The 13,621-nt window shown below is 42.3% G+C and overlaps 1 protein-coding gene across 7 annotated transcripts in view; it reads right to left on the reverse strand.

Annotated features, from left to right (window-relative positions):
* Window positions 1-13,621, reverse strand: part of myo9aa (myosin IXAa) — a 130,702-nt gene that overhangs the window by 94,627 nt on the left and 22,454 nt on the right. For 6 of the 7 annotated variants that reach the window (XM_039794731.1, XM_039794732.1, XM_039794733.1 and 3 more), the window contains exon 2: window positions 6,326-7,290. In XM_039794731.1, the coding sequence (XP_039650665.1) occupies window positions 6,326-7,201 (876 nt within the window). In that variant the 5' untranslated portion in view covers window positions 7,202-7,290. Of the gene's footprint in view, window positions 1-6,325; window positions 7,291-7,379; window positions 7,450-13,621 lie in introns of those variants that run through there. The other variant, XM_039794727.1, reaches the window with a different exon arrangement.

Genomic DNA, 13,621 nt, shown 5'->3' on the forward strand with positions numbered 1-13,621 from the left:
ATCATGGGTTCCAAATTAAACATGCGCAAGTTATGGTTTCCGTAGCGGCCAGGCGATTGTTGTGTTGCAGCCATGGAGCACCGTAAGCGGTACTCTAGTGTGGCTTTATTTTACATTGAAAAAGCCCTGTCAAACTGCAACCCACCTTTGAATCAAAATAAAACTTTCCTCTTATTTGTGAAATAAGCACGTGACCCATTTCAACTCCACCACTCAAATAATCGGAATCGAGAATCGATAAGAACCGGAATCGAAAGGAAGAATCGGAATTGGAATCAGAATCGTTAAAATCCAAACGATGCCCAACCCTAATGTTCAGTATGTCTATATTGACGTTGCCATAAAGCAATGATTGTGAGCATTTGTGTCTCTGTGCATGACTTTGAATTTATGTGTGTGCACATGAAAGTGGGTCTATCCTTTGGCAGCAGCAGCCCACACACACACACACACACACACACACACACACACACACACACACACACACACACACACACACACACACACACACACACACACACACACACACACACACACACACACACACACACACACACACACACACACACACACACACACACACGTCTGCTCTAATGCCCTGTGACACCTCCTCCCTGGTCTTGGAAAGCAGATCCTGATGATGCACTGTCAGAGTGAGCGGCGTGACGTAACCCAATACTCTCCCTCTTGACCCAGGGGGAGAACAGAAGACAGCTGAGCTCATATTAAGCTGTCACTTGGCTCACATGTAAAAACAAATAACCGTGCTTCCTGTGTGTCAGCGTTGAATCAGAACCAGTTCCTTATTAAATAGTGAAGCATTACATTGCCCTGTAACATAAAATCATGTGAAATCCTATAATTTGTTATATTCTAAAAAGACATCCATACTTAATAAGGTTGCTGTATTCTATTTTTACAAATAGTTTTGAGTGATTTTGCCTTTATTATTGATAGCCGATGCTGTTGAGATATACAGGAAACATGGAGAGAGAGTAAGGGATAGGACGTTGCGGTTATGTTTACCATTCGGCTACCAGGACGCCCCATCCTGTAGCATCTTAAACATATATCTTGCGTTATCATACCTACATAGGACATTCATTCCTCGACTGTGCTTTAAATCATTATTAAAAAGTCAGGGAGGACGCCTGAAAACCCAAAGACTTGACAGGCGGACATCTGGATTTAAAGCCTGGGTGATACTTAAACGCTAGATGATGACTAGCTAGTGCAAGAAAACCACAAATCAATATATAAATAAGAACATCAAGAATCCATCTCCAAACTATCCAAGATACATTTGTATCTATCAATCTTTAATCCAACACTTGTTTGGTCTTTGTAGGGATGTCACAAAGAGCTAAAAGAGAGAGAAAAAAGGTAACCTATTATGTAACGAACTCCGCAAAGACAAGACATCTGCACTAACCTGTCATTACCGATGAGCACTGTTGAACAAATGGAGCTCAAGCAGAGAAACATACAGCAAATGGGCTTTAATAGCAACGCTGCACTAACAGCTTTCCTTCATAGCTGTCTGTCATCTACAGCTAAACAGCTTATGTTAGTCTTCTAATATAATCACAGCAAGTTGTGGATTGGGAAAAATCTTTAAAGATTATATATTGTTGTTAAATCAGGCTATCTTCACACTTGCCGTCTTTTTTGACAAGAAAAAGTTGACTAGGGCGCTTTTGTAGTAAAAAAAAAAAAAAAAAAAAAAAAGCTGGCAGCGTTTTTGTTCCAAAAAGCAGCCGAGAGCGTCTTTTGTTGCTATAACAACAGCTACTGCTACAGTATCCTAGCTAGAGCGCTATGTGTAGTGGTGCCAACATTAGATAAAACTAAGTGGTAGAGCGAGCTAGAGAAAGAACACACACACACAAAAAAAAAAAAAAAAAAAAAAAAAAAAAAAAAAAAAAAAAAGAGAGAGAGAGAGAGAGAGAGAAAAGAGAGGCTGCTAACGTTACATAAAACAAAGAGAGTTCCCTGTACAGGGAGAATCCATTCATATCGTAACTCGCTGTGCTCCGACTCCATTTTTTCTTGTTATTAAAACAACAGGTCTGGCTACTCCGCTTGTCATTGGTCGACTGTCAAAAAAAAAAAGAGCTTGACGTAGAGCGTTTTTTTTTCCAGAAAAGTTTGACTTTTTTCAACTGCAGCTGCAGAAAAAAAAAGTCGGCGGTGGTGTTTAAAAAAGTGCTCACGACTTTTTTTGAAAACACGGTTTACTCAATAGGATTATAATGTAAAACAGTTTTAAAAAGAGACGCCAAGTGTGAACATAGCCATAGTTACTACATGCCATGTTCCATGTTAGCATGGAGACAAAAGATGAAGAACACCAAAACTATTTCAAACATTAAATTCCAGTGTGCAAGTATGTAGTCACAGGAATGTAAAGCTCAACTTAAATTTCTGTCATATCTGACGCGAGAAGGAAAACAACTTCAGGAATGACAGATAAGCACTAAACCGACATCAGGTGAAGTATTTGTTGTATGTCACATATGCTGGTTTTAGTCTTCATTCTGCAGGGTCAGTTGAAGTACAGAGGTGTTGAAGGTAGGATCACTAAAATTAGTCTACTCCCCTTTAAACTCCAACCCACAATTGAAGCTTGTCACATCTCTAACTGCCTTAATGTAGAATAATAACCATGTTCGACCATAATACCGTAACTCGGCGTGTTTATTCAACCAGCACAACATGGTTTATGTTTTCATCAAGTCGAGTTTCATTAATTGAAGCACTTGAGTGACAGGGCCTGTCAGGATCTTAACACGGAACTGCAGCTGTTGGCTGGTTTCCAAAACAGACACGCAAAAAAAAAAAAACTCTTGTAAGTGATACCCTCTATTAGGAGTTAAAAAAAAACAACCTCTCTCTCTTTATATTTTTTAGGCCTCGGAGTGAGCTTGCCCTGCAACTGACAGTCAGCAGGAAAACATGGGTGTGGTTAATTTGAGGGCGATAGATCCACACTGTCCTGGTCTGTCTGTGATATCAGTCCTTTCAACTGGTCTAGTTATTAATGCCTGGAAATAGGAAGGAAAGGTAATACTAAATTAAACTTAAAGTTACTGATAATACACCTACTTTCACCAGTGTGTACCCCGGGTGTGTACACTGGTAAACAATAAACCTGAATTTTCCTCAGGCATTTACATTTATTGGACTTTGCGCAGCTCATTCTGTTTTCTGTGGCTTTAAACTATTTTCCACATACTACCAGTACTCCCAAACACCTGCGAACAGACTTTGATGTGGAAAATCAGAGTTCCCCTTCAAGAAAACTGAGGCAGAGCTCTTGAAAACAAATGGCGTATGTCAGAAGTCAAGGATAAACTCAGTGCTCTTTACATTAAGATGTGAGAACATTAACTCCAGTAGAGGTCAGTACATTTTACAGTCTTCACCTCATTGACAAAACCTGTGATGAGGCATGTACTGGTCTACTTTCCTGAATGAAGAGCTACATGGAAATGAAGACAAAGTGTTCCTATGAGGTAATGTTGGCTGCCGTTCCTCCCCTCCTCTTCCCGATCTCTCTCTCTGCAGTAGCACCGCAGCTCCATCCTTGGTATCAATCACCAGCGGGCAGATAAGCAATCTTACTGTGCAAACAATTAAAGGCTGCTCCTCTGCACTCAAAACTACTCACTCGTGTTGCTGAGTTGAGGATTAACCCAATATGCTTACACATTAACCACGGAGACACACAAACACACAATGGCATTCCTGAGAACTGTGTTGGCTAAACCGAAAGGCAATGAAACGCAGCGTATAGCTACTTGTTGCAAAGATTGTAGTCTGGCTGGTTACCTTTGAACTTGGCTTCTAAGCTGCCAGTTTCAACTTGACATTGTTGCTGGGAACACTGGCATTGTATTACATAGGGGAGATTTGAAATACATTAATAATTAGCTTTTGGACGGAGATATTAACAATTTAAAACAAACATCACCTCCAGTAGAGTGGCTATAATATATATAAATAAATAACAGAGATGCACCGATAGAACGGCCGGTGACCGGAATTGGCCAGTTTTCACGTGCTCGGCCATGACCGGCGACCGGCAGGTCAGTGTGACATATGCCGATTTCATTCCGGTCAACGCTACAATTAACTGACAACATACAGTAAGTTATACGAGTTACACTTCTCTTCCACCGTGTGTCGCGCGTACCCGCTCGCGGTGTGAAGCGCGTGTCCGCGCTCTTCTCGCACGTCGGGAACCTCGTGAATTAACCTGCAACATGTCAGCTGTTTGGAAATTCTTCAGCGTGTATGCAGAAGATAACAAGTTTGCAATAAAAAGTAGGGCGTGGAGGGACGACCCCAAAAACCAAAATCAAATTTTTTTTTGTTGGATATTGGATGTGAAAAGAAGGAAATGGTTCTAACATGGCACTTTAGATGTTTGTGAATTTCCCACACCAGGAGTAATTGATATAGTTTATTCTATAGTTTAGTCTATTTTATACTGATCCATTATCTGTCCAAAAAAATGTCTATGTTCTGTGCAAAATGTTCTATTAAAGAAAAGATAGAAAATAAATATTTGTGTGTGCTGTAAAGTGGTTGGAAAAAAATTAAATCGGAATCAGCTAAAATCTGTATCGGCTGGCCTAACTCAAAGAAAATCGGAAATCTGAATTGGCCTAGAAAGTTGTAATCTGTGCATCTCTAATAAATAATATATATTTGGCTGGTAGATTATGAACACAGTTGTACAATAACGGCTGACTATACCCAGATGAAGAAATACCAGAAGACATGTATGCATTTCTGTGAGCACTTCCCTGTTCTTTGTCAATCAAATGCAAACAGCAGGTGGTCGGGTGACGTGACAGGGAGTGATTCAACCTCCTTATAAAATACAACAACCCTCTTGACAATAAGCAACCATTATTTGCCTTCTTGACCGGCAGCATTGTGCATACAGTTAAAGGGTGTTATGCAACCATCAGGAATTTGGTTGATGTTGAAGACAAATAAGAAAACAATGTGCGGTTGTGAACTTGTTAAGGACTCTTGACTGGCATGCCTTAAAGAGACAGGTCCCTGAAGTAGAAAAAAAAAAAAAGAATATGAGTGGAATGTCTTGAGTGATATGAAAACAACCAGTTTCCTTCACAGCCTTTGGCTGGGCCTCTACAAGGTCTACCTTGAGACGATCTTTCCATTGTGCAAACAAAACAAAAATGGTCACAACCACAAAAAACGAGAATCTACAACTGTAACCACTTCAACCACTTGCAGATAGAGGGATCCTCTGTGTGCTACATAATCCCCACACAGCTGGACTGAAAAGTGCAATAAACATCTGTATGGGGCCAGACACAACTCGGGGACAGCCATAGAGACAGTTGTGGCTAAGCCGTGTTGTGTAACGGATGCTGAAATCCACACAGAAACTCAACATTCACAGCGAGTCATGTTAATAAGTAGGGTGGCAGGAATCAATCCATTTATACAGGCAAACATCAGCCCACACATATTGGTATTTAATAACCTGAATATCTACAGATTGTTTTGTCATTCTCTTCTAATGTAGTAATTTACCCAATAAAACAATATTAATGTCTTTTGGCACAAATCTAGGTTAAGTCTCAAGTCATTTCAGAGAAGTCTCAATTCAAGAATCTCCATGCATCTGCCAACTTGAAACGAAAGACATCCGAGACAGGATCTAGGTTATGAGGTCGGGAGCAGACGTTTCCTTTATGTAATAAGAACTTTTTTAATAAGAGACAGCAACTAACACTTCAACATAAAGCTTGTCTTTTAAAGAAATCAATTAGCCTGACTTCATCCCCCCAGATCCAACTAAGTCCCAAGGCCGAGAGTCAATTTCATATAGCTAAATATCACAAGTTTACCTCGATTGGCTTTGCAATCTGTACAGCATACAACAGTTTTTGTGATATGTGAAGTCAAAGTCTTTTACTTTAGGGCTGTGACAATAACCGCATCACCCCAAATACCGGTGAGGACATCATTCATGTTCATGTTCATGGTTATAAAATACCTCACTTACATAGTCTAACTTTGTTTTTATTGTTCTGGGATTTTACAGACACAGAAGTTGAGACAATTTGTTTTGCTTTTTTAAGTCACGTCTTGTCTTTTGGGAGTCAAGTCTCAAATCAACAAAGTCTCGCAGAAGTCAAATCTCAAGTTGTCATTATTTTAACAGGCCTGACTCGAGGCCAAGCCTCTTGTCTCAAATGCATAGCTTTGTTATCAGCGGGGCACATTCGCAAGCAACAAAAACATTTCTACTGAAACCCGGAATGCTGGTGTTTTGGCTTACCTCTAGTACTGGCCCGGCCCCCAAGATGATCTGCTCCACTCCGCTGGCAAAGCCCTTCTGGCTGAGGGCGGTCAGATGATGAATGAGAAAGTTTGTGCTTTGCGTCTTCCCAGAGCCGCTCTCCCCAGATATAACGATGCACTGATTTCTCTCTTTCTGCAGCATGGCGTGGTACGCCACATCCGCCACGGCGTAAATATGTGGCTCCAAATCACCCAGTGTATGATTATCATACATCTTCACATACTTGGGGTTGTAGATGGGCAGGAACTTAAAGGGGTTAATGACGATGAGGATGCTTCCGACGTACGTGTAGATCTTTTCCTGGCGGAAGCGCGAGCGCAGGTTGTCCAGCAGCGAGCGCTCGTTGAGCTCCGGCAGGCGGCATAGATCGGCCTGGTCGCCCTGAGCCTCGGGCTGTGGCAGTAGTCCACGTTCCACCATGCGCCTGCGCTCCTCTGTGACCTGCAGCCACATCTGGAGGCTGCCGCCATAGTGAATCGAGCCGTCTAGGTTCTTCTGCCTTAGGAGGAAGCGGTAATCCTCGCCGCCAGACAGCGGGCGGTGCTCTAGTGCCACCCGGGGCCAGAGCATCATCCTCTGCACGGGACAGTCGCAGGGGTTCAGGATCCATTCTTCCCCACCGAACTCCTTCACCTCAGCCAGAACATAACACCTGGTGCGGTCCAGCTGCAGGCGTTCAATTACACGTTCGATGGCCTCAGCGGCTGTGGTGGTCTTGCGGGCACTGATCGGGCAGTAGATGGTGCCCTCGGCCAGGGCGCCTGGGTAGATGCGCACGGTGAACTCGGAGTTCTCGAAGCGCGGCCGCCGGCCCAGGGTGCCCATGCCACCAACGCCATCGCGAGCACTCATGGCAGAGCAGGAGTTCCCATTAGCAGCAGCCCGGCACTGGCTCGTCCTTCACTGGGCTGGAGAAAGGCCACCGATTCAAGACATTACCACTGTGAAGCAGAAGACAAAAGATTGATTAATGCCCTGAAGATTTAGGATTGGTCTAAAACTAAAAATGTCACTTGCTTTTTAAGCTTACACAACTAATGAAATAAAACAGCAAAGCATTAGCAGGAATGATACGGTATGATGCTGCAATGAAAGCAGACTTCTACCAACTGTTGCACTGATCTAAAACCAGACCACAGCCCACTGCAGATTACGAAATTTGTCAGATTATGTCACAAAGACTTCATGTGCTCATTATGTAATCTACTCAAGGGACAAATTATTTTGCTGGAGCCCCGACACGCATACTCATAAAGGATGAAGGATAAGTCATCAGGATCTACGGGATTACCATTAACACACATACACGCTCCCAAGCACACACACATAAGCTCTCGCCAACGCCGGACACCAGCAGCTGCCACCCTCTTTACTGAAGACACAATCTCGCCATTCACAAGTTCCCTCTTTAATACACAGCAGAGGGACATCATGGGGGGGAGAGGAGGCCACAGAGAGAGAGAAAGAGACGAGTGACTGAGCTGCTGACAAAAACTCTCTGCTGCTCTGAGATTTCTTCGCGATCATCAGGATTTTGGACAGTTCTGTAGCACAAACATTTAATAAACTATATCTGAATATGTGTCAATGAACCTAAAGTGAGTTTTGAGGAATATTCATGCAAAATATGCAAAGGCAAAATGTTGTTAAAACAATGATAACCGGGCGCCCGCACAGCTCAGAGCGGGTGCCCATATGTAGAGGTTTACTCCTCGACGCAGTGGGCCCGGGTTCGACTCTGACCTGCGGCCCTTTGCTGCATGTCATTCCCCCTCTCTCTCACCTTTCATGTCTTCATCTGTCATGTCAAAAATAAAAGCTGAAAATGCCCACAAAAAAAATTCTATTTAAAAAGGTCCCATGACATGGTGCTCTTTGGATGCTTTTATATAGGCCTTAGTGGTCCCCTAATACTGGATCTGAAGTCTCTTTCCCTGAAATTCAGTCTTGGTGCAGAATTACAGCCACTAGAGCCAGTCCCACAATGAGCTTTCCTTAGTATGTGCCATTTCTGTGTCTGTAGCTATTGAGGAGGAGAGAGGGGGGGGGGGCTGTGGCCTTGACCAACTGCCACTTTGCTAGTTTGAAAGCCAGGATGTCTCTCTCTCATGGGTGTGCCAAATTCTCTGGGCGGGCAGAGCAGAGAAGGGGGAGGTAACCTTGCTCCTTATGACCTCATAAGGAGCAAGATTCCAGATCGGCTCATCTGAGCAGAGCAGGATACCCAGGGCTCGGTTTACACCTATCGCCATTTCTAGCCACTGGGGGACCATAGGCAGGCTGGGGGAACGCATATTAATGTTAAAAAAAAAAACTCATAAAGTGAAATTTTTATGCCATGGGACCTTTAAAACAAAACAAACAATGATAACCAATATATTCAGCATTGCATGGGATGGAGGTGGAGGTTAGGGGGCCGTACAAGTTTCATGTACCCTATGTGCACTGCGTGTGCATAACTGTAAATAATTAGCCTTCAAACCAAACGTAATCATGGCTCTTACAAAGGGAGTTGTTTGAAATGTATACTATGGAGAACACATAGCAAGCTCTGGTCATTCGTGAGTAAACTCCCATGTTACTTTACATTCACATTTGATGGGTTTAATACTGATAAAGCAGAAATAACAAGGCATTTTTGGGGTTTATTTCAGCCAAAGAGTCAGTTTAACCACAGATGAAGCCTACATTGCAATAGCCGATGTATTCCTCCTTACCCAGATGGCATTACAATCTTATGTGTGTATCAGTCTGAAATGTTAAATGCATTCCATGAGTTGTTACGCGACGCGCTGTAATTTGTCTTTATGTTGTACCCACTTTCTTTCCACTCGTCTCAGTGACTTCTACTTTAGATGCTGCTTTTCAAAGCAGTGGGATGAGCTTCAACTTGTTGCTATCAGTTGTGGCTTTTTCGTATAGGTAGAAAAAGGAATGATGACGTACTGAGTTACTTGTGTGAAGTTGCCCCTATTAATCAGTGAGTAACGTGTTGTGGCTGCATTGTATTCTGGTCTATAAAGAGCTAGAATTTGTGCATAAATGACTAGTATATTGTATCTTCTAAAATTGATTTTTCCTGATGAGTATCCAAAAAAAAAAGGATGAAAAATGCCTGGTTAAATTTCCCACAGCACAAGGTAGTGTCTTCAAAAGTACCGATTTGTCCAGGCAACCGTCCAAAACCCAGAGATATTCAGTTTACGAGCATGTAGTACGACAAAGAAAAGGATCAAACGCCCACATTTAAGAATGGAACCAGCAAATGTTTGGCAGTTTCACTTTCTAGTTCACCTTATACCTGTCTTAGGCCTTTAAAAGTCTTATTTTATCCGTCTCTGTGTCCTTAATCTACACATCTTTATATTAATGAAACCTAAGCGGCCTGCTGCCTTTTTCTTTCTGAATTGGAGTAATAAAAACGTAATATACTCAACATACATCACTGCTACACATGAATGAGGTACAAAAGTGACTGAAGCATACCAACCTTCCAAACTGTCTGTTAAAGAGTGTAGCCAAACTTTTACTTTTCCGTATTTTATTTGGCAAAGTTTGTATTTGAGTGAGTAGTTGTGACTGCTAATAGCATATTGCAGCTTGTACATTATATGCATTTATATAATAATAATAATAATAATAATAATAATAATAATAATAATTAACAAGCCTTTGTCTTTACAGCCATCATTCTTATCTTCAAAATCAGGATGCACGAAGAACAAAAAGTATATTCCTCACCTACTTTCAAACGGTATGTGCAGCATGACCACAGCAACAACAACAAAAAGTAAAAACAGGAACTGGAACACGGACATGTACAGTTGGTGTGCAGAGTGGAGTACACAGGGCTTCTGCACACCGGGTCATTTCCTGTCGCCCCATATACAACCTCTGATGCCATGTGTTGCCTCAGCAACTATGATAATGACCACGAGGCGCACAAACACATACACACAGAACCTCTCCTCTTTCCAAATACAGGCACACGCCCATATGAGACAAAACACACACATCACCTTTTTAACCTCAGACAAAGCATCCAATTCAACTGTATTAGGCCAAATCCATACACACACAGCCACTGACTTGACTGTGATGACTGTAGGTATGAGAGTGTGTTTTGTGCACTGAGTTAGGGCCCAGCGCCTGGAACAGATGGTCAGCTCGCTGCTTAAAGGATAGCGGGGATTTAGGGTTGTGGCAGTGCTGGACAGCACAGGGCCATGCTGGCTGCTTCTCCGTTTACCATCACACGAGCACAACCAACTCATGGACAACTCTTCCGGGAAAACACTGGCAAAACTTGGTAATCACAGAACATCTCCCAATATTGCCATTGCTGTTTTTTTGGGGGGGGGGGAGTGTTCCCTTTATTCGATAGTGACAGTGGAAAGACAGGAAAGGGGGAGAGAAAGAGAGGGGATGGGCGCCCAGATAGCTCAGTTGGTAGAGCGGGCACCCATATGTAGAGGTTAACTCCTCGACGCAGCGGGCCGCGGGTTCGACTCTGACCTGCAGCACTTTGCTGCATGTCATTCCCCCCTCTCTCTCTCTCTCTCTCTCTCCCCCCTTTCCTTTCTTCAGCTGTCCGGTCAATAAAGGCCTAAAAATGCCCCAAAAAATAATCTTTTTAAAAAAAAAAAATTGTTTAAAGAGAGAGGGGATGAGACGCAGCAAAGGGTTGGATTCAAACCCAGGCCGCTCAGCGTACATGGGGCGCATGCTCTTATTGGGTGAGCTAGAGGCCGCCCCGCTTTTGATAGATTTACAGACAACATTAACAACAGAATGGACCATGGTGGCATGATGGAAATCCTGCTCAGATTGGGGGATGGGATGATGTGATGTAAAGGTATACGGGGTCACATTTTAAGCCATTTGCTTCATCGACTGTCAGACACATTAATGATCAATAATGACTCAATCATTTAAAATAAACCAGCAAATTATTTGAATAATAAAGTCAATTTGAAAAGTACTAACGCTGCTCTTGCTCAATCAGCCTGGTATTATTCAGCAAATTCTCCAGACAACATTTAAAAGATTAAACATAATCATTCTGCACAAATTACAGGCTTCTTTCAAAGAGATAAATGAGATGAGACTAAACATCCAGAGCACTAAAAGCCTCAACAATTCCGGTATCAACAACATGTTACATGCTGTAACCTACGAATACAGATTACCTGATAGTGATAAAAAAAAAGGGCTGCTCTGGTCTTCTGACAGACAATCAGACCAGTTTTACCTCTTTATATTTAATCCTTGTTGATAAATAGTTGGCATTGCAGTTTTGAAAGGGATAATATTACAAGGTAACAGGTGTTTACGTCATTCTAATCAGAAGATAGCACAAGTTAAAGGTCCCATGGTATTAAAATTTCACTTTATGAGGTTTTTTAACATTAATATGAGTTCCCCCAGCCTGCCTATGGTCCCCCAATGGCTAGAAATGGCGAGAGGTGTAAACCGAGCCCTGGGTATCCTGCTCTGCCTTTGAGAAAATGAAAGCTCAGATGGGCCGATCTGGAATCTTCTCCTTATGAGGTCATAAGGAGGAAGGTTACCTCCCCTTTCTCTGCTTTGCCCGCCCAGAGAATTTGGCCCACCCATGAGAGAGACATGATGGCTTTCAAACGAGCAAAGTGGCAGTTGGTCAAGGCCACACCCCCACGCCCCCCACCCTCTCCTACTCAATAGCTACAGACACATAAATGGCACATACTAAGGAAAGCTCATTGTGGGACTGGCTCTAGTGGCTGTAATTCTGCACCAAGGCTGAATTTCGGGAATAAGACTTCAGATACAGTATTAGGGGACCACTAAGGCCGATATAAAAGCATCCAAAGAGCAGCATGTCATGGGACCTTTAAAGAAAATGCAGAGGTTTTCATTATATTTTAATTCATTTTAACAAGACTGTGGTGACTTTTAGAAACCGATATAGTGGTGGCCATAGTAGTAGTGGTGAGGTAGCTGTAATGACAGGAGAGAGGCGAAACCGATTCCATTAGGAAACTACAGGGTTTTTATTTCACTTACACTCTCTGGATCTTAAATTTGAAAGCAAAAGAGTTCACATTTACAGATTACAAGCTCCTTTTTGCTCTGAATTTGGAAAAAGTGAAATATTGGTGCCTGGGTTAAAAAAATGCAAACATTGTATAGAATTGTAAAAAAAGAATTTTGGGACTGAAACCACCCGCACAAATTCATTCGTCCAAGGGATGCACACAAATGTCTTTGTGAATGTTACTCATGTGTCCAAGAATAAAAGATAACAAATATTAATTCTTCAGGCCTACACCAGCACATCATTGTTCTCCAGACTGCAAAAAAAAAAAAAAAAATAACTGCATGTGAAAGGACAACTGTGATACTAAAAACTTTTAAACTCAGTAATCACAATTGTTGCAGTTTTTAAACTAAGTCATCTGACACACGACCTCAAAGTAGCAAACATACAGCGACAAAGCAAGCAAAGAAGAAAAATGTTTTAGGCATGATGTCACTTCACCTGAGAGCTGTGCATGTGTGTCTGCACGTTAACATGAAATTAAAAAAGCTTTGTTGTAGACACGCTCGAGGTTTGTGCCCTGGAGGCAGTAACAAAGCAGACAGGGGAAAGCTGGAGGCAACCTACCCACTGCACGCCCTCTTCTTCATCTCTGTCCAGCTTTAAACGCCATTTAAAAACACACTCAGCTGCATTTCCTTTCCCTGCTCCCTTGTGTCACACACACACACACACACACACACACACACACACACACACACACACACACACTCTAAAGAAACGGCTGGCGAAATTCAGAAGTTCGCGAAAAGGTTGGTTATCTATCTCGTGAACACCTTTACACAATCACACATTAAAAAGTGCTATAAAAATGTTTTATATTCTGAATACAATGTTGTCAGTGTGTTAATGTTGGAGTCCCGACCCGACTCTTAGCAAACAAGCGATCGTGCCCTCTTTAGAAAGTTAAACTAGTCGCAAGTTTGCGATAAAATGCAGTTGGGTTGTCGAGGTCAAAACACTATATGTAGCAGCTGTGAATCAAATAAATGTATTATAAATAATGTTATGTCATTTTTTTTTACTCTTACACTGAATGTTTGCTGCTTCAATCCAGATGAGTAGCCTATTGAAAAGTTTTTTCCGCGACTGAAAAAGGCACGCGTTGAGGATGAGGACCAGCCTGAACCGGAGGTATCAGTCTGAAACGGAGCTCAACAGTCCGACCAGCGGAATTAGTTATGGTTTTAATT

This window comes from Perca fluviatilis, chromosome 3 (genome assembly GCF_010015445.1).
Source record: "Perca fluviatilis chromosome 3, GENO_Pfluv_1.0, whole genome shotgun sequence".
NCBI lineage: Eukaryota > Metazoa > Chordata > Actinopteri > Perciformes > Percidae > Perca > Perca fluviatilis.